General features: G+C 42.5%; 1 protein-coding gene across 1 annotated transcript in view; it reads left to right on the top strand.

Moving 5' to 3' along the window:
- The window catches only part of LOC110503298 (Yes1 associated transcriptional regulator), an 80,340-nt gene that overhangs the window by 33,203 nt on the left and 23,624 nt on the right, over nt 1-23,513 (top strand). Inside the window, exons 4-5 of the mRNA XM_036961713.2 lie at nt 7,656-7,769; nt 18,939-19,117. Coding sequence (XP_036817608.2) covers nt 7,656-7,769; nt 18,939-19,117 — 293 coding nt within the window. The remainder of the gene's footprint in view (nt 1-7,655; nt 7,770-18,938; nt 19,118-23,513) is intronic.

Here is a 23,513-nt window from a genome sequence, read left to right as displayed (position 1 = left end):
ATTCATCAGCCTTAAGCCATGTTTCAGTCAGGCCAATAACATCAAGATTATGATCAGTGATTAGTTCATTGACTATAACTGCCTTGGAAGTGAGGGATCTAACATTAAGTAGCCCTATTTTGAGATGTGAGGTATCATGATCTCTTTCAATAATGACAGGAATGGAGGAGGTCTTTATTCTAGTGAGATTGCTAAGGCGAACACCGCCATGTTTAGTTTTGCCCAACCTAGGTTGAGGCACAGACACAGTCTCAATGGGGATAGCTGAGCTGACTACACTGACTGTGCTAGTGGCAGACTCCACTAAGCTGGCAGGATGGCTAACAGCCTGCTGCCTGGCCTGCACCGTATCTCATTTTGGAGCCAGAGGAGTTAGAGCCCTGTCTATGTTGGTAGATAAGATGAGAGCACCCCTCCAGCTAGGATGGAGTCCGTCACTCCTCAACAGGCCAGGCTTGGTCCTGTTTGTGGGTGAGTCCCAGAAATAGGGCCAATTATCTACAAATTCTATCTTTTGGGAGGGGCAGAAAACAGTTTTCAACCAGCGATTGAGTTGTGAGACTGCTGTAGAGCTCCTCACTCCCCCTAACTGAGAGGGGGCCAGAGACAATTACTCGATGCCAACACATCTTTCTAGCTGATTTACACGCTGAAGCTATGTTGCACTTGGTGACCTCTGACTGTTTCATCTTAACATGACTCTAGTCAGTGAGCTGTCTCAGTTGGTGTCCTAGTGGAATTTGCGCTAGGTGGGTTGAGAGAGGTAGAATGAGACTATTTCTAGGTGGGGTTAGAGAGAGGTAGAACTAGACTATTCCTATTTGGGGTTAGAGAGAGGTAGAACTAGACTATTCCTATTTGGGGTTAGAGAGAGGTAGAACTAGACTATTCATAGGTGGAGTTAGAGAGAGGTAGAACTAGACTATTCCTAGGTGGGGTTAGAGAGAGGTGGAACTCGACTATTCATAGGTGGGGTTAGAGAGAGGTAGAACTAGACTATTCATAGGTGGGTTGAGAGAGGTAGAATGAGACTATTTCTAGGTGGGTTAAGAGAGAGGTAGAATGAGACTATTCCTAGGTGGGGTTAGAAAGAGGTATAACTAGACTTCCTAGGTGGGGTTAGAGAGAGGTAGAACTAGACTATTCATAGGTGGGGTTAGAGAGAGGTAGAACTAGACTATTCCTATTTGGGGTTAGAGAGAGGTAGAAATAGACTATTCCTGGGTGGGGTTAGAGAGAGGTAGAACTAGACTATTCCTATTTGGGGTTAGAGAGAGGTAGAACTAGACTATTCCTATTTGGGGTTAGAGAGAGGTAGAACTAGACTATTCCTAGGTGGGGTTAGAGAGATGTAGAACTAGACTATTCCTAGGTGGGGTTAGAGAGAGGTAGAACTAGACTATTCATAGGTGGGGTTAGAGAGAGGTAGAACTAGACTATTCCTAGGTGGGATTAGAGAGAGGTAGAACAAGACTATTCCTATTTGGGGTTAGAGAGAGATAGAACTAGACTATTCCTAGGTGGGGTTAGAGAGAGGTAGAAATAGACTATTCCTATTTGGGGTTAGACAGAGGTAGAACTAGACTATTCCTATTTGGGGTTAGAGAGAGGTAGAACTAGACTATTCCTATTTGGGGTTAGAGAGAGGTAGAACTAGACTATTCATAGGTGGGGTTAGAGAGAGGTAGAACTAGACTATTCCTAGGTGGGGTTAGAGAGAGGTAGAACTAGACTATTCATAGGTGGGGTTAGAGAGAGGTAGAACTAGACTATTCATAGGTGGGGTTAGAGAGAGGTAGAACTAGACTATTCCTAGGTGGGGTTAGAGAGAGGTAGAACTAGACTATTCATAGGTGGGGTTAGAGAGAGGTAGAACTAGACTATTCATAGGTGGGGTTAGAGAGAGGTAGAACTAGACTATTCATAGGTGGGGTTAGAGAGAGGTAGAACTAGACTATTCCTAGGTGGGGTTAGAGAGAGGTAGAACTAGACTATTCATAGGTGGGGTTAGAGAGAGGTAGAACTAGACTATTCATAGGTGGGGTTAGAGAGAGGTAGAACTAGACTATTCATAGGTGGGGTTAGAGAGAGGTAGAACTAGACTATTCCTAGTTGGGGTTAGAAAGAGGTAGAACACGACTAACCCTCTCCAACATGTTTGATGGGAGTCCATTGATTGGCAGTTCTGTCTACCAACCAGACCTATTGTTTATACTACTGAACAGGTTATGCTGCTTGTTTTGTTTGTAGACACATTTCTTGACTGTTTATTAAAGTAAATGTATCTAGTAAATCAATATGATAAGCACTTTCAGAGCTTTAACGTTTCAACAGTGGTTTCTTTGTTCATTTAATATACAGTACCAGTCAAAAGTTTGGACACACTTACTTACTCATTCAAGGCTTTTTCATTATTTTTACTATTTTCTACATTGTAGAATAATAGTGAAGACATCAGGACTATGAAATAACACACATGGAATCATGTAGTGACCAAGAAAGTGTTAAACAAATATATTTTAGATTTTACATTCTTAAAAGTAGCTGGCCTTTGCCTTGATGACAGGTTTGCACCACTCTTGGCATTCTCTCAACCAGCTTCATGAGGTAGTCACCTGGAATGCATTTCAATTAATAGGTGTGCCTTCTCAAAAGTTAATTTGCTGAATATCTTTCCTTCTTAATGTGTTTGAGCCAATCAGTTGTGTTGTAACAAGGTAGGGGTGGTATACAGAAGATAGCCCTATTTGGTAAAAGACCAGGTCCATATTATGGCAAGAACAGCTCAAATAAGCAAAGAGAAACGACAGTCCATCATTACTTTAAGACATGAAGGTCACTCAATCAGGACAATTTCAAGAACGTTTTTTCAAGTGCAGTCGCAAAAACCATCAAGTGCTATGATTAAACTAACTGGTTTAACTGGTTGCCAGTGACGACAGAGACAGAAGTCATGTTAGTGACCCAACTGAGACAGCTCTCTGACTAGAGTCATGTTAGTGAATCAACTGAGACAGCTCTCTGACTAGAGTCATGTTAGTGACCCAACTGAGACAGCTCTCTGACTAGAGTCATGTTAGTGAACCAACTGAGACGGCTCACTGACTAGAGTCATGCTAGTGACCCAACTGAGACGACTCACTGACTAGAGTCATGTTAGTGACCCAACTGAGACAGTTCACTGACTAGTCATGTTAGTGACCCAACTGAGACGGCTCACTGACTAGAGTCATGTTAGTGAACCAACTGAGACGGCTCACTGACTAGAGTCATGTTAGTGACCCAACTGAGACAGCCCACTGACTAGAGTCATGTTAGTGAATTAACTGAGACAGCTCTCTGACTAGAGTCATGTTAGTGAATTAACTGAGACAGCTCACTGACTAGAGTCATGTTAGTGAACCAACTGAGACGGCTCACTGACTAGAGTCATGTTAGTGACCCAACTGAGACAGCCCACTGACTAGAGTCATGTTAGTGACCCAACTGAGACAGCCCACTGACTAGAGTCATGTTAGTGACCCAACTGAGACAGCCCACTGACTAGAGTCATGTTAGTGAACCAACTGAGACGGCTCACTGACTAGAGTCATGTTAGTGACCCAACTGAGACAGCCCACTGACTAGAGTCATGTTAGTGACCCAACTGAGACAGCCCACTGACTAGAGTCATGTTAGTGAACCAACTGAGACAGCCCACTGACTAGAGTCATGTTAGTGAACCAACTGAGACAGCTCACTGACTAGAGTCATGTTAGTGAATCAACTGAGACAGCTCTCTGACTAGAGTCATGTTAGTGAACCAACTGAGACGGCTCACTGACTAGAGTCATGTTAGTGACCCAACTGAGACGGCTCACTGACTAGAGTCATGTTAGTGACCCAACTGAGACGGCTCACTGACTAGAGTCATGTTAGTGAACCAACTGAGACGGCTCACTGACTAGAGTCATGTTAGTGAACCAACTGAGACGGCTCACTGACTAGAGTCATGTTAGTGAACCAACTGAGACGGCTCACTGACTAGAGTCATGTTAGTGACCCAACTGAGACGGCTCACTGACTAGAGTCATGTTAGTTACCCAACTGAGACGGCTCACTGACTAGAGTCATGTTAGTGACCCAACTGAGACGGCTCACTGACTAGAGTCATGTTAGTGACCCAACTGAGACAGCTCACTGACTAGAGTCATGTTAGTGAACCATCTCAACTCAAATCAAATTTTATTTCTCACATACACATGGTTAACAGATGTTAATGCGAGTGTAGCGAAATGCTTGTGCTTCTAGTTACGACAATGCAGTAATAACCAACGAGTAATCTAACCTAACAATTTCACAACAATTACCTTATACACACAAGTGTAAAGGAATGAATAAGAAAATGTACATAAAAATATATGCATGAGCTATGGCCGAACGGCATAGGCAAGATGCAGTAGATGGTATAGAGTACAGTATATACATATGAGATGAGTAATGTAGGGTATGTAAACATTATAAAAAGTGGCATTGGTTAAAGTGACTAGTGATACATTTATTACATACATTTTTCCATTATTAAAGTGGCTGGAGTTGAGTCAGTGTGTTGGCAGCAGATACTCAACGTTAGTGGTGGCTGTTTAACAGTCTGATGGCCTTGAGATAGAAGCTGTTTTTCAGTCTCTCGGTCCCAGCTTTGATGCACCTGTACTGACCTCGCCTTCTGGATGATAGCGGGGTGAACAGTCAGTGGATCGGGTGGTTGTTGTCCTTGATGATCTTTTTGGCCTTCCTGTGACATCGGGTGGTGTAGGTGTCCTGGAGGGCAGGTAGTTTGCCCCCGGTGATGCGTTGTGCAGACGTCAATACACTCTGGAGAGACGTACGGTTGTGGGCGGAGCAGTTGCCGTACCAGGCGGTGATACAGTCCGACAGGATGCTGTCGATTGTGCATCTGTAAAAGTGTGTGAGACAAGCCAAATTTCTTCAGCCTCCTGAGGTTGAAGAGGTGCTGTTGTGCCTTCTTCACTACGCTGTCTGTGTGGGAGGACCATTTGTTTGTCCATGATGTGTACGCCGAGGAACTTAAAACTCTCCACCCTCTCCACTACTGTCCCATTGATGTGGATAGGGGGGTGCTCCCTCTGCTGTTTCCTGAAGTCCACTATCATCTCCTTTGTTTTGTTGACGTTGAGTGTGAGGTTATTTTCCTGACACCACACTCCGAGTGCCCTCACCTCCTCCCCGTAGGCCGTCTCGTCGTTGTTGGTAATCAAGCCTACCACTGTAGTGTCGTCTGCAAACTTGATGATTGAGTTGGAGGCGTGCATGGCCACGCAGTCGTGGGTGAACAGGGAGTACAGGAGAGGGAACCCTTGTGGGGCCCCAGTGTTGAGGATCAACTGAGACAGTTCACTGACTAGAGTCATGTTAGTGACCCAACTGAGACAGCCCACTGACTAGAGTCATGTTAGTTACCCATCTGAGACAGCCCACTGACTAGAGTCATGTTAGTTACCCAACTGAGACAGCCCACTGACTAGAGTCATGTTAGTGACCCAACTGAGACAGCCCACTGACTAGAGTCATGTTAGTGAATTAACTGAGACAGCTCTCTGACTAGAGTCATGTTAGTGAATTAACTGAGACAGCTCACTGACTAGAGTCATGTTAGTGAACCAACTGAGACGGCTCACTGACTAGAGTCATGTTAGTGACCCAACTGAGACAGCCCACTGACTAGAGTCATGTTAGTGACCCAACTGAGACAGCCCACTGACTAGAGTCATGTTAGTGACCCAACTGAGACAGCCCACTGACTAGAGTCATGTTAGTGAACCAACTGAGACGGCTCACTGACTAGAGTCATGTTAGTGACCCAACTGAGACAGCCCACTGACTAGAGTCATGTTAGTGACCCAACTGAGACAGCCCACTGACTAGAGTCATGTTAGTGAACCAACTGAGACAGCTCACTGACTAGAGTCATGTTAGTGAATCAACTGAGACAGCTCTCTGACTAGAGTCATGTTAGTGAACCAACTGAGACGGCTCACTGACTAGAGTCATGTTAGTGACCCAACTGAGACGGCTCACTGACTAGAGTCATGTTAGTGACCCAACTGAGACGGCTCACTGACTAGAGTCATGTTAGTGAACCAACTGAGACGGCTCACTGACTAGAGTCATGTTAGTGACCCAACTGAGACAGCTCTCTGACTAGAGTCATGTTAGTGAATCAACTGAGACGGCTCACTGACTACAGTCATGTTAGTGAACCAACTGAGACAGCTCACTGACTAGAGTCATGTTAGTGAATTAACTGAGACGGCTCACTGACTAGAGTCATGTTAGTGACCCAACTGAGACAGCCCACTGACTAGAGTCATGTTAGTGACCCAACTGAGACAGCCCACTGACTAGAGTCATGTTAGTGAACCAACTGAGACGGCTCACTGACTAGAGTCATGTTAGTGAACCAACTGAGACAGCTCACTGACTAGAGTCATGTTAGTGAATCAACTGAGACAGCTCTCTGACTAGAGTCATGTTAGTGAATTAACTGAGACGGCTCACTGACTAGAGTCATGTTAGTGACCCAACTGAGACGGCTCACTGACTAGAGTCATGTTAGTGACCCAACTGAGACAGCTCTCTGACTAGAGTCATGTTAGTGAATCAACTGAGACGGCTCACTGACTAGAGTCATGTTAGTGAACCAACTGAGACAGCTCACTGAATAGAGTCATGTTAGTGAATTAACTGAGACGGCTCACTGACTAGAGTCATGTTAGTGAATCAACTGAGACAGCTCACTGACTAGAGTCATGTTAGTGAATCAACTGAGACAGCTCACTGACTAGAGTCATGTTAGTGAACCAACTGAGACGGCTCACTGACTAGAGTCATGTTAGTGAATCAACTGAGACAGCTCACTGACTAGAGTCATGTTAGTGAATCAACTGAGACGGCTCACTGACTAGAGTCATGTTAGTGACCCAACTGAGACGGCTCACTGACTAGAGTCATGTTAGTGACCCAACTGAGACGACTCACTGACTAGAGTCATGTTAGTGACCCAACTGAGACGGCTCACTGACTAGAGTCATGTTAGTTACCCAACTGAGACGGCTCACTGACTAGAGTCATGTTAGTGAACCAACTGAGACGACTCACTGACTAGAGTCATGTTAGTGACCCAACTGAGACAGCTCACTGACTAGAGTCATGTTAGTGAACCAACTGAGACGGCTCACTGACTAGAGTCATGTTAGTGAATCAACTGAGACAGCTCACTGACTAGAGTCATGTTAGTGAATCAACTGAGACGGCTCAAATCGAATAATCTGTATATTAATTTAAAATCTGTGACTTTATTCATTCAATAACGGTTGTTATTTGAGCTTCTAATCATCTCTATTTGGTCTGATGGTGACATATTGTTTGGACCCCTTATTGGCTGCTCATAGTTGAACACACCCATCCAGATGACTTTCTGTCTTTATTGGTGGGTTTCCTGGAACTAGCTGTTGCGGATCTATTCAGTATCACTCTACATCCCTCCTTCTGTTTCCACACGCTGCACAGACAGTATGCCTTAGCAGAATCACCACACACACCCTGCCTGCCCAGCCGCAGCCTAATCTCCCTGTGTATGTGCCTGTCTCTCTCAGGTCCTCTCCCTGACGGCTGGGAACAGGCCGGCACCTCTGAGGGAGAGATCTACTACATCAACCACAAGAACAAAACCACCTCCTGGCTCGACCCACGCCTGGAGCCGTGCTACAGTGAGATAACACACACCTCTCAGTTCTGTCATGTTCACCTCTCAGTCTGTCATATTCACCTCTCAGTCTGTCATATTCACCTCTCAGTCTGTCATGTTCACCTCTCAGTTCTGTCATATTCACTTCTCAGCCTGTCATGTTCACCTCTCAGCCTGTCATATTCACCTCTCAGCCTGTCATGTTCACCTCTCAGCCTGTCATATTCACCTCTCAGCCTGTCATATTCACCTCTCAGCCTGTCATGTTCACCTCTCAGTTCTGTCATATTCACCTCTCAGCCTGTCATGTTCACCTCTCAGCCTGTCATATTCACCTCTCAGCCTGTCATGTTCACCTCTCAGCCTGTCATGTTCACCTCTCAGCCTGTCATGTTCACCTCTCAGCCTGTCATATTCACCTCTCAGTCTGTCATGTTCACCTCTGTCTGTCATGTTCACCTCTGTCTGTCATGTTCACCTCTCAGCCTGTCATGTTCACCTCTCAGCCTGTCATGTTCACCTCTCAGTCTGTCATGTTCACCTCTGTCTGTCATGTTCACCTCTGTCTGTCATGTTCACCTCTCAGTTCTGTCATGTTCACCTCTCAGCCTGTCATATTCACCTCTCAGTCTGTCATGTTCATCTCTCAGTTCTGTCATGTTCATCTCTCAGCCTGTCATATTCACCTCTCAGTTCTGTCATATTCACCTCTCAGTTCTGTCATATTCACCTCTCAGTTCTGTCATGTTCACCTCTCAGCCTGTCATATTCACCTCTCAGTTCTGTCATGTTCACCTCTCAGTTCTGTCATGTTCACCTCTCAGTTCTGTCATGTTCACTTCTCAGTTCTGTCATATTCACCTCTCAGTCTGTCATGTTCACCTCTCAGCCTGTCATATTCACCTCTCAGTTCTGTCATGTTCACCTCTCAGCCTGTCATATTCACCTCTCACTTCTGTCATATTCACCTCTCAGTTCTGTCATGTTCACCTCTCAGCCTGTCATGTTCACTTCTCACTTCTGTCATATTCACCTCTCAGTTCTGTCATGTTCACCTCTCAGCCTGTCATGTTCACCTCTCACTTCTGTCATATTCACCTCTCAGTTCTGTCATGTTCACCTCTCAGCCTGTCATATTCACCTCTCAGTTCTGTCATATTCATCTCTCAGTTCTGTCATATTCACCTCTCAGTTCTGTCATGTTCATCTCTCAGTTCTGTCATATTCACCTCTCAGCCTGTCATATTCACCTCTCAGCCTGTCATATTCACCTCTCAGCCTGTCATATTCACCTCTCAGCCTGTCATGTTCACCTCTCAGTTCTGTCATGTTCACCTCTCAGTCTGTCATGTTCACTTCTCAGCCTGTCATGTTCACCTCTCAGCCTGTCATATTCACCTCTCAGCCTGTCATGTTCACCTCTCAGTTCTGTCATATTCACCTCTCAGCCTGTCATGTTCACCTCTCAGCCTGTCATATTCACCTCTCAGCCTGTCATGTTCACCTCTCAGTTCTGTCATATTCACCTCTCAGCCTGTCATATTCACCTCTCAGCCTGTCATATTCACCTCTCAGCCTGTCATGTTCACCTCTCAGTCTGTCATATTCACCTCTCAGCCTGTCATGTTCACCTCTCAGTCTGTCATATTCACCTCTCAGCCTGTCATATTCACCTCTCAGCCTGTCATGTTCACCTCTCAGTCTGTCATATTCACCTCTCAGTCTGTCATATTCACCTCTCAGCCTGTCATGTTCACCTCTCAGTCTGTCATATTCACCTCTCAGCCTGTCATGTTCACCTCTCAGCCTGTCATATTCACCTCTCAGCCTGTCATATTCACCTCTCAGCCTGTCATGTTCACCTCTCAGCCTGTCATATTCACCTCTCAGCCTGTCATGTTCACCTCTCAGTCTGTCAAGTTCACCTCTCAGTTCTGTCATATTCACCTCTCAGCCTGTCATGTTCACCTCTCAGCCTGTCATATTCACCTCTCAGTCTGTCATGTTCACCTCTCAGCCTGTCATATTCACCTCTCAGTCTGTCATGTTCACCTCTCAGCCTGTCATATTCACCTCTCAGCCTGTCATATTCACCTCTCAGCCTGTCATATTCACCTCTCAGCCTGTCATGTAACACTTTACAGTGAAATGCTGAATACAACAGGTGTAGTAGACCTCACAGTGAAATACTGAATACAACAGGTGTAGTAGACCTCACAGTGAAATGCTGAATACAACAGGTGTAGTAGACCTCACAGTGAAATGCTGAATACAACAGGTGTAGTAGACCTTACAGTAAAATGCTGAATACAACAGGTGTAGTAGACCTCACAGTGAAATGCTGAATACAACAGGTGTAGTAGACCTTACAGTAAAATGCTGAATACAACAGGTGTAGTAGACCTCACAGTGAAATGCTGAATACAACAGGTGTAGTAGACCTCACAGTGAAATGCTGAATACAACAGGTGTAGTAGACCTTACAGTGAAATGCTGAATACAACAGGTGTAGTAGACCTTACAGTGAAATGCTGAATACAACAGGTGTAGTAGACCTTACATTGAAATGCTGAATACAACAGGTGTAGTAGACCTTACAGTGAAATGCTGAATACAACAGGTGTAGTAGACCTTACAGTGAAATGCTGAATACAACAGGTGTAGTAGACCTTACAGTGAAATGCTGAATACAACAGGTGTAGTAGACCTCACAGTGAAATGCTGAATACAACAGGTGTAGTAGACCTTACAGTGAAATGCTGAATACAACAGGTGTAGTAGACCTCACAGTGAAATGCTGAATACAACAGGTGTAGTAGACCTTACAGTGAAATGCTGAATACAACAGGTGTAGTAGACCTCACTGTGAAATGCTGAATACAACAGGTGTAGTAGACCTCACAGTGAAATGCTGAATACAACAGGTGTAGTAGACCTCACAGTGAAATGCTGAATACAACAGGTGTAGTAGACCTTACAGTGAAATGCTGACTACAACAGGTGTAGTAGACCTCACAGTGAAATGCTGAATACAACAGGTGTAGTAGACCTCACAGTGAAATGCTGAATACAACAGGTGTAGTAGACCTTACAGTGAAATGCTGAATATCACAGGTGTAGTAGACCTTACAGTGAAATGATGAATACAACAGGTGTAGTAGACCTTACAGTGAAATGCTGAATACAACAGGTGTAGTACACCTTACAGTGAAATGCTGAATACAACAGGTGTAGTAGACCTTACAGTGAAATGCTGAATACAACAGGTGTAGTAGACCTTACAGTGAAATGCTGAATACAACAGGTGTAGTAGACCTCACAGTGAAATGCTGAATACAACAGGTGTAGTAGACCTTACAGTGAAATGCTGAATACAACAGGTGTAGTAGACCTTACAGTGAAATGCTGAATACAACAGGTGTAGTAGACCTCACAGTGAAATGCTGAATACAACAGGTGTAGTAGACCTGACAGTGAAATGCTGAATACAACAGGTGTAGTAGACCTCACAGTGAAATGCTGAATACAACAGGTGTAGTAGACCTCACAGTGAAATGCTGAATACAACAGGTGTAGTAGACCTCACAGTGAAATGCTGAATACAACAGGTGTAGTAGACCTTACAGTGAAATGCTGAATACAACAGGTGTAGTAGACCTCACAGTGAAATGCTTACTTACAAGACCTTAACCAACAATGCAGTTAAGAAAATATTTACTAAATAAACTAAAGTAAATAAAGTTACACAATAATAAAAAGTTTCACAATAAAATAACAATAATTAGGCTTTATTCAGGGGGTACTGAGTCATTGTACATGTAGGTTGGGGTACATCATAAACAGATAGTAACAGCAGTGTACATGTAGGTTGGGTAAAGGGACTATGAGTACATCATAAACAGATAGTAACAGCAGTGTACATGTAGGTTGGGGTACATCATAAACAGATAGTAACAGCATTGTACATGTAGGTTGGGGTACATCATAAACAGATAGTAACAGCATTGTACATGTAGGTTGGGGTACATCATAAACAGATAGTAACAGCAGTGTACATGTAGGTTGGGTAAAGGGACTATGAGTACATCATAAACAGATAGTAACAGCAGTGTACATGTAGGTTGGGGTACATCATAAACAGATAGTAACAGCAGTGTACATGTAGGTTGGGTAAAGTGACTATGAGTACATCATAAACAGATAGTAACAGCAGTGTAAAAACTAAGGAGGGGGGGGGGGTCAATGCAAATAGTCTGGTGGCCATTTGATTAGCTGTTCGAGAGTCTTATGTCTGGGGGATAGAAGCTGTCAAGGAGCCTTTTGGTCCTAGACTTGGTGCTCAGGGTACTGCTTGCCGTGCGGTAGAGGAGAGAACAGTCAATGACTGGGGTGGCTGGGGTCTTTGACAATGTTTAGGGCCTTCCTCTGACACCACCTGGTATAGAGGTCCTGGATGGCAGGAAGCTTGGCCCCAGTAATGTACTGGGCCGTTCGCACTACCCTCTGAAGTGCCTTACGGTCGGAGGCCGAGCAGTTGCCATACCAGGCGGTGATGCAACCGGGCAGGATGCTCTCGATGGTGCAGCTGTAGAACTTTTTGAGGATCTGGGTCCCATGCCAAAACCTCTCCTGAGGGGGAAAATGCGTTGTTGTGCCCTCTTCACGACTGTCTTGGTAATAGAGTTTAGTAGTTTTTTAGGTTAGCCCGTAGTTCATGCTGGACTCATGAGTAAACTCACTTTAATTCAATATCCAGTGACGAGTCAGACTATGCCATCTTTCTAATCACATTTCAACTTCTTCTCTGGGTTCACTGCTACTACAGGACTTTACAGAGTCTGGGAGAAGAAAGGTTGCAGCAATAACAACAACACGTTTTACAGGAGACCCATTTTCAAGTCATTTCCAAGGGATTCCATATAGTTAATCCTGTTCGGAGTGGTTTGGGCAACACACACAGCTAACCCTATAGTCCAGAACTCGGACCATGGCTAAGTCTTGGTGTTAGGACTAGCCGTTAGCCATTTTAGTGTTTCAGCAACAGCTGAGTTAGCCGTTAACTAATCCTTTGGACTGTACATGTGAGAGGTCAGTAGTGCTGCTGTAGCCATTGGTGGGCTGGCGTTGGACTGGTGATCTGGTGAAAGGTACCTGTGTGTGTGTGTATGTACCTGGTGTGTATGTACCTGGTGTATATGTACCTGGTGTGTATGTACCCGGTGTGTATGTACCTGGTGTATATGTACCTGGTGTGTATGTACCTGGTGTGTATGTACCTGGTGTGTATGTACCTGGTGTATATGTACCCGGTGTGTATGTACCCGGTGTGTATGTACCTGGTGTATATGTACCCGGTGTGTATGTACCTGGTGTATATGTACCTGGTGTATATGTACCTGGTGTGTATGTACCTGGTGTGTATGTACCTGGTGTATATGTACCCGGTGTGTATGTACCTGGTGTGTATGTACCTGGTGTGTATGTACCTGGTGTGTATGTACCTGGTGTATATGTACCCGGTGTGTATGTACCTGGTGTGTATGTACCTGGTGTGTATGTACCTGGTGTGTATGTACCTGGTGTATATGTACCCGGTGTGTATGTACCCGGTGTGTATGTACCTGGTGTATATGTACCCGGTGTGTATGTACCTGGTGTATATGTACCTGGTGTGTATGTACCTGGTGTGTATGTACCTGGTGTGTATGTACCTGGTGTGTATGTACCCGGTGTGTATGTACCTGGTGTATATGTACCCGGTGTGTATGTACCTGGTGTGTATGTACCTGGTGTGTATGTACCTGGTGTATATGTACCTGGTGTATATGTACCCGGTGTGTATGTACCTGGTGTGTATGTACCTGGTGTGTATGTACCTGGTGTGTATGTACCCGGTGTGTATGTACCTGGTGTGTATGTACCTGGTGTGTATGTACCTGGTGTATATGTACCCGGTGTGTATGTACCCGGTGTGTATGTACCTGGTGTATATGTACCCGGTGTGTATGTACCTGGTGTATATGTACCCGGTGTGTATGTACCTGGTGTGTATGTACCTGGTGTGTATGTACCCGGTGTATATGTACCCGGTGTGTATGTACCCGGTGTGTATGTACCTGGTGTGTATGTACCTGGTGTGTATGTACCTGGTGTGTATGTACCTGGTGTGTATGTACCTGGTGTGTATGTACCTGGTGTGTATGTACTAGAGGTGGACCGATTATGATTTTTCAACGCCGATAACTTTACCGATTATTAGAGGACCAAAAAAAGCCGATACAGATTAATCTGACAATTGTTTTGTATTTATTTGTAATAATGACAATTAGAACAATACTGAATGAACACAGACCAGACACTAATCCAATACCCAGATGTGACCGACCAGACACTAATCCAATACCCAGATGTGACCGACCAGACACTAATCCAATACCCAGATGTGACCGACCAGACACTAATCCAATACCCAGATGTGACTGACCAGACACTAATCCAATACCCAGATGTGACCGACCAGACACTAATCCAATACCCAGATGTGATTGACCAGACAGTAATCCAATACCCAGATGTGACTGACCAGACACTAATCCAATACCCAGATGTGACCGACCAGACACTAATCCAATACCCAGATGTGACTGACCAGACACTAATCCAATACCCAGATGTGACCGACCAGACACTAATCCAATACCCAGATGTGACCGACCAGACACTAATCCAATACCCAGATGTGACCGACCAGACACTAATCCAATACCTAGATGTGACCGACCAGACACTAATCCAATACCCAGATGTGACTGACCAGACACTAATCCAATACCCAGATGTGACTGACCAGACACTAATCCAATACCTAGATGTGACCGACCAGACACTAATCCAATACCCAGATGTGACTGACCAGACACTAATCCAATACCCAGATGTGACTGACCAGACACTAATCCAATACCTAGATGTGACCGACCAGACACTAATCCAATACCCAGATGTGACTGACCAGACACTAATCCAATACCCAGATGTGACTGACCAGACACTAATCCAATACCTAGATGTGACTGACCAGACACTAATCCAATAACCAGATGTGACTGACCAGACACTAATCCAATACCTAGATGTGACTGACCAGACACTAATCCAATACCCAGATGTGACCGACCAGACACTAATCCAATACCCAGATGTGACTGACCAGACACTAATCCAATACCCAGATGTGACCGACCAGACACTAATCCAATACCCAGATGTGACCGACCAGACACTAATCCAATACCCAGATGTGACTGACCAGACACTAATCCAATACCCAGATGTGACCGACCAGACACTAATCCAATACCCAGATGTGACCGACCAGACACTAATCCAATACCCAGATGTGACTGACCAGACACTAATCCAATACCTAGATGTGACTGACCAGACACTAATCCAATACCCAGATGTGACCGACCAGACACTAATCCAATACCCAGATGTGACTGACCAGACACTAATCCAATACCCAGATGTGACCGACCAGACACTAATCCAATACCTAGATGTGACTGTCCAGACACTAATTCAATACCCAGATGTGACTGACCAGACACTAATCCAAAACCCAGATGTGACTGACCAGACACTAATCCAATACCCAGATGTGACTGACCAGACACTAATCCAATACCCAGATGTGACCGACCAGACACTAATCCAAAACCCAGATGTGACTGACCAGACACTAATTCAATACCCAGATGTGACTGACCAGACACTAATTCAATACCCAGATGTGACTGACCAGACACTAATCCAAAACCCAGATGTGACTGACCAGACACTAATCCAATACCCAGATGTGACCGACCAGACACTAATCCAATACCCAGATGTGACTGACCAGACACTAATCCAATACCTAGATGTGACTGACCAGACACTAATCCAATACCTAGATGTGACCGACCAGACACTAATCCAATACCCAGATGTGACTGACCAGACACTAATCCAATATCTAGATGTGACTGACCAGACACTAATCCAATACCTAGATGTGACTGACCAGACACTAATCCAATACCCAGATGTGACCGACCAGACACTAATCCAATACCCAGATGTGATTGACCAGACAGTAATCCAATACCCAGATGTGACCGACCAGACACTAATCCAATACCCAGATGTGACTGACCAGACACTAATCCAATACCTAGATGTGACTGACCAGACACTAATCCAATACCCAGATGTGACTGACCAGACACTAATCCAATACCCAGATGTGACTGACCAGACACTAATCCAATACCCAGATGTGACCGACCAGACACTAATCCAATACCTAGATGTGACTGACCAGACACTAATCCAATACCCAGTTGTGACCGACCAGACACTAATCCAATACCTAGATGTGACCGACCAGACACTAATCCAATACCTAGATGTGACCGACCAGACACTAATCCAATACCCAGATGTGACCGACCAGACACTAATCCAATACCCAGATGTGACTGACCAGACACTAATCCAATACCTAGATGTGACTGACCAGACACTAATCCAATACCTAGATGTGACTGACCAGACACTAATCCAATACCCAGATGTGACCGACCAGACACTAATCCAATACCCAGATGTGACTGACCAGACAGTAATCCAATACCCAGATGTGACCGACCAGACACTAATCCAATACCTAGATGTGACTGACCAGACAGTAATCCAATACCCAGATGTGACCGACCAGACACTAATCCAATACCCAGATGTGACCGACCAGACACTAATCCAATACCTAGATGTGACTGACCAGACACTAATCCAATACCCAGATGTGACTGACCAGACACTAATCCAATACCCAGATGTGACTGACCAGACACTAATCCAATACCCAGATGTGACTGACCAGACACTAATCCAATACCCAGATGTGACCGACCAGACACTAATCCAATACCTAGATGTGACTGACCAGACACTAATCCAATACCCAGATGTGACCGACCAGACACTAATCCAATACCCAGATGTGACCGACCAGACACTAATCCAATACCCAGATGTGACTGACCAGACACTAATCCAATACCCAGATGTGACCGACCAGACACTAATCCAATACCTAGATGTGACTGACCAGACACTAATCCAATACCCAGATGTGACTGACCAGACACTAATCCAATACCCAGATGTGACCGACCAGACACTAATCCAATACCTAGATGTGACTGACCAGACACTAATCCAATACCCAGATGTGACTGACCAGACACTAATCCAATACTCAGATGTGACTGACCAGACACTAATCCAATACCCAGATGTGACTGACCAGACACTTCTGATAAGGACCAGTTTGTCTTTTTTTCTCACCATTGACCTTTTCATATTGATCATATGACCTTTCTATCACATGTTCCTAACCCTTTCTATCACATGTAGTTGTGTCATTCTTTTTTCTTATCTCAACCCAGGATGTGCAACACCCTGGACATGCAACACCCTGGCAATAACCTCCCTGTTAAATTGACAGCTGACAAATATTGACCTAACCTTCAAAGAACAGAAAGCTGCAGATCATTTTAATAGTTCTCAGCTGGCACACCCTTCGTAGAGTGTGTGTTTGTGTGCGTGTCTGTGTGCATGTGTGTCCTTATGAGTAATTCACACTGCAACAATGTAGTAAACTAACAGAGTCTGCCTCTCTGTCTGTCTGTCTGTCTGTCTGTCTGCCTGCCTGCCTGTCTGTCTGCCTGTCTGCGAGTCAGAAAGAGGAGGCGATTCACTGTTTGATTGATGCGTTGTGGAAGACTTGTGATCTGTTCTGGAAAGACTTTGAGATGCGTTGTGGAATGCCATTTTAAATTAACATTTTAATATATTTGTATATTATTTTTTTTATACATTTGTTTTCTTTATTTCTTCTTATTATTTGTTTTTGTAGTTTTATTTATTTGTATTTATTTTTTACGTTGTGGAAGACTTGTGTTGCGTTGTGTTGGGGCTTCTTTCCCTCTCATTGGCTCAACACTAGAACACAAAGGCTTGAAATGGCAAATTGCACCCTATTCCCTATAAAGTGCACTACTTTTCACCGTGGTGCATAGGCATGTGGGACACACCTAAACACTCACAGTACACAGACAGGCAGACAGACAGACATGCAGACAGACAGGCAGACAGACAGGCAGACAGACAGACAGACAGACAGACACCATTTCTGCAAAAGAGAGTCCAATGCACAAGATGTAATAGTTTCACTTTGATTGTAACTTGGTTGTAGGAATGAATGGTAGTGTGTAGAGAATGGTCATGGCTGACTGTAGCATACATAATACAAATACATCATATACACAGTACACCGTATACACAGTACACCAAATACACAGTACATCAAATACACCTAATACACAATACACCTGATACACAGTACATCAAATACACCTAATACACATTACACCTAATACACAGTACATCAAATACACCTATACACATTACACCAAATACACAGTACATCAAATACACCTATACACATTACACCAAATACACAGTACATCAAATACACCTAATACACAGTACATCATATACACAGTACACCGTATACACAGTACATCAAATACACCTATACACATTACACCAAATACACAGTACATCAAATACACCTATACACATTACACCAAATACACAGTACATCAAATACACCTGATACACAGTACATCAAATACACCTAATACACATTACACCTAATACACAGTACATCAAATACACCTATACACATTACACCAAATACACAGTACATCAAATACACCTATACACATTACACCAAATACACAGTACATCAAATACACCTATACACATTACACCTAATACACAGTACATCAAATACACCTAATACACAGTACATCATATACACAGTACACCGTATACACAGTACACCAAATGCACAGTACACCAAATACACCTAATACACATTACATCAAATACACAGTACATCATATACACAGTCAACAGTATACACAGTACACCTAATACACAGTACACCAAATACACCTAATACACATTACACCAAATACACAGTACATCAAATACACAGTACACCAACAATGCTGGATGATTTGTGTGTTGTAAAATCTGATAATTAACCTCTCACCCCTCTCTCCCTCTGGAGGCCTGAACCAGCAGCGTATCACCCAGAGTGCTCCTGGTAAGCAGGGGAGCCAGCTGCCTTCCAGCCCCCAAAGTGGAGGAGTCATGGGGGGCAGCAACCAGATAAAGCTCCAGCAGCTGCAGATGGAGAAGGAGAGGTTGAGACTGAAACACCAGGAGCTGCTCCGCACCAGACCACAGGTCAGCAGAAATCCATATAAACTAACCTGAATCCCAACTCAGATCCATGTCTATATAAACTAACCTGAATCCCAACTCAGATCCATGTCTATATAAACTAACTGAATCCCAACTCAGATCCATGTCTATATAAACTAACCTGAATCCCAACTCAGATCCATGTCTATATAAACTAACCTGAATCCCAACTCAGATCCCTGTCTATATAAACTAACCTGAATCCCAACTCAGATCCATGTCTATATAAACTAACCTGAATCCCAACTCAGATCCATGTCTATATAAACTAACCTGAATCACAACTCAGATCCATGTCTATATAAACTAACCTGAATCCCAACTCAGATCCATGTCTATATAAACTAACCTGAATCCCAACACAGATCCATGCCTATATAAACTAACCTGAATCCCAACTCAGATCCATGTCTATATAAACTAACCTGTCCCACCACACATTATCCCAGTTCCACTACACAGTATATCTCTATTTTTTTATCTCTCTCTCTCTCTTTCTCTCTCTCTCTCTCTCTCTCTCTCTCTCTCTCTCTCTCTCTCTCTCTCTCATTCTCCCCCTCTGTCTCTCTCTCTCTCTGTCTCTCCCTGTCTCTCTGTCTGTCTCTCTCTCTCTTCTTACTCAAGTGGAAGGATCACATAGCTGTGTGATGTCTGTCTGTTTAATCCTAGATTTAACTTGATATACAGTGGATAGAACGCAAATTAACTCTGACACAGACAGACAGACAGACAGACAGACAGACAGACAGACAGACAGACAGACAGACAGACAGACAGACAGACAGACAGACAGACAGACAGACAGACAGACAGACAGACAGACAGACAGACAGACAGAAAGAGGGTGAAGGAGAGACTAACATGTGTAATGTGTATATGATCCACTAACATGTGTAATCTGTATATGATCCACTAACATGTGTAATGTGTATATGATCCACTAACATGTGTAATGTGTATATGCTCCACTAACGTGTGTAATGTGTATATGATCCACTAACGTGTGTAATGTGTATATGATCCACTAACATGTGTAATCTGTATATGATCCACTAACATGTGTAATGTGTATATGATCCACTAACATGTGTAATCTGTATATGATCCACTAACATGTGTATATGATCCACTAACATGTGTAATGTGTATATGATCCACTAACGTGTGTAATGTGTATATGATCCACTAACATGTGTAATGTGTATATGATCCACTAACATGTGTAATGTGTATATGATCCACTAACATGTGTAATGTGTATATGATCCACTAACATGTGTAATCTGTATATGATCCACTAACATGTGTAATGTGTATATGATCCACTAACATGTGTAATCTGTATATGATCCACTAACATGTGTATATGATCCACTAACATGTGTAATGTGTATATGATCCACTAACGTGTGTAATGTGTATATGATCCACTAACGTGTGTAATGTGTATATGATCCACTAACATGTGTAATGTGTATATGATCCACTAACGTGTGTAATGTGTATATGATCCACTAACGTGTGTAATGTGTATATGATCCACTAACGTGTGTAATGTGTATATGATCCACTAACGTGTGTAATGTGTATATGATCCACTAACGTGTGTAATGTGTATATGATCCACTAACATGTGTATATGCTCCACTAACATGTGTATATGATCCACTAACATGTGTAATCTGTATATGATCCACTAACATGTGTAATCTGTATATGATCCACTAACATGTGTAATGTCTATATGCTCCACTAACATGTGTAATGTGTATATGATCCACTAACATGTGTAATCTGTATATGATCCACTAACATGTGTAATGTGTATATGATCCACTAACATGTGTAATGTGTATATGATCCACTAACATGTGTAATGTGTATATGATCCACTAACATGTGTAATGTGTATATGATCCACTAACATGTGTAATCTGTATATGATCCACTAACATGTGTAATCTGTATATGATCCACTAACATGTGTAATGTGTATATGATCCACTAACATGTGTAATCTGTATATGATCCACTAACATGTGTAATGTCTATATGCTCCACTAACATGTGTAATGTGTATATGATCCACTAACATGTGTAATCTGTATATGATCCACTAACATGTGTAATGTGTATATGATCCACTAACATGTGTAATGTGTATATGATCCACTAACATGTGTAATGTGTATATGATCCACTAACATGTGTAATCTGTATATGATCCACTAACATGTGTAATCTGTATATGATCCACTAACATGTGTAATGTGTATATGATCCACTAACATGTGTAATCTGTATATGATCCACTAACATGTGTAATGTGTATATGATCCACTAACATGTGTAATGTGTATATGATCCACTAACATGTGTAGTGTGTATATGATCCACTAACATGTGTAATGTGTATATGATCCACTAACATGTGTAATCTGTATATGATCCACTAACATGTGTAATGTGTATATGATCCACTAACATGTGTAATGTGTATATGATCCACTAACATGTGTAATGTGTATATGCTCCACTAACATGTGTAATGTGTATATGATCCACTAACGTGTGTAATGTGTATATGATCCACTAACATGTGTAATCTGTATATGATCCACTAACATGTGTAATGTGTATATGATCCACTAACATGTGTAATCTGTATATGATCCACTAACATGTGTATATGATCCACTAACATGTGTAATGTGTATATGATCCACTAACGTGTGTAATGTGTATATGATCCACTAACATGTGTAATCTGTATATGATCCACTAACATGTGTAATGTGTATATGATCCACTAACATGTGTAATGTGTATATGATCCACTAACATGTGTAATGTGTATATGCTCCACTAACATGTGTAATGTGTATATGATCCACTAACGTGTGTAATGTGTATATGATCCACTAACATGTGTAATCTGTATATGATCCACTAACATGTGTAATGTTTATATGCTCCACTAACATGTGTAATCTGTATATGATCCACTAACATGTGTATATGATCCACTAACATGTGTAATGTGTATATGATCCACTAACGTGTGTAATGTGTATGTGATCCACTAACATGTGTAATCTGTATATGATCCACTAACATGTGTAATGTGTATATGATCCACTAACATGTGTAATGTGTATATGATCCACTAACATGTGTAATGTGTATATGCTCCACTAACATGTGTAATGTGTATATGATCCACTAACGTGTGTAATGTGTATATGATCCACTAACATGTGTAATCTGTATATGATCCACTAACATGTGTAATGTTTATATGCTCCACTAACATGTGTAATCTGTATATGATCCACTAACATGTGTAATCTGTATATGATCCACTAACATGTGTAATGTGTATATGATCCACTAACATGTGTAATGTGTATATGATCCACTAACATGTGTAATGTGTATATGATCCACTAACATTTGTAATGTGTATATGCTCCACTAACGTGTGTAATGTGTATATGATCCACTAACGTGTGTAATGTGTATATGATCCACTAACATGTGTAATCTGTAAATGATCCACTAACATGTGTAATGTTTTTATGCTCCACTAACATGTGTAATGTGTATATGATCCACTAACATGTGTAATGTGTATATGATCCACTAACATGTGTAATCTGTATATGATCCACTAACATGTGTAATGTGTATATGCTCCACTAACATGTGTAATGTGTATATGATCCACTAACATGTGTAATGTGTATATGATCCACTAACATGTGTAATCTGTATATGATCCACTAACATGTGGAATCTGTATATGATCCACTAACATGTGTAATGTGTATATGATCCACTAACATGTGTAATGTGTATATGATCCACTAACATGTGTAATGTGTATATGATCCACTAACATGTGTAATCTGTATATGATCCACTAACATGTGTAATCTGTATATGATCCACTAACATGTGGAATCTGTATATGATCCACTAACATGTGTAATCTGTATATGCTCCACTAACATGTGTAATCTGTATATGATCCACTAACATGTGTAATGTTTATATGCTCCACTAACATGTGTAATGTGTATATGATCCACTAACATGTGTAATGTGTATATGATCCACTAACATGTGTAATGTGTATATGCTCCACTAACATGTGTAATGTGTATATGCTCCACTAACATGTGTAATGTGTATATGATCCACTAACATGTGTAATGTGTATATGATCCACTAACATGTGTAATGTGTATATGATCCACTAACATGTGTAATGTGTATATGATCCACTAACATGTGTAATCTGTATATGATCCACTAACATGTGTAATCTGTATATGATCCACTAACATGTGGAATCTGTATATGATCCACTAACATG

This window comes from Oncorhynchus mykiss, chromosome 24 (genome assembly GCF_057628025.1).
Source record: "Oncorhynchus mykiss isolate SJ-2025 chromosome 24, ASM5762802v1, whole genome shotgun sequence".
In the NCBI taxonomy this organism is placed as follows: domain Eukaryota; kingdom Metazoa; phylum Chordata; class Actinopteri; order Salmoniformes; family Salmonidae; genus Oncorhynchus; species Oncorhynchus mykiss.
The sequence above is the reverse complement of the archived record's forward strand: the minus strand, read 5'-3'. Positions and strand labels throughout refer to the sequence as shown.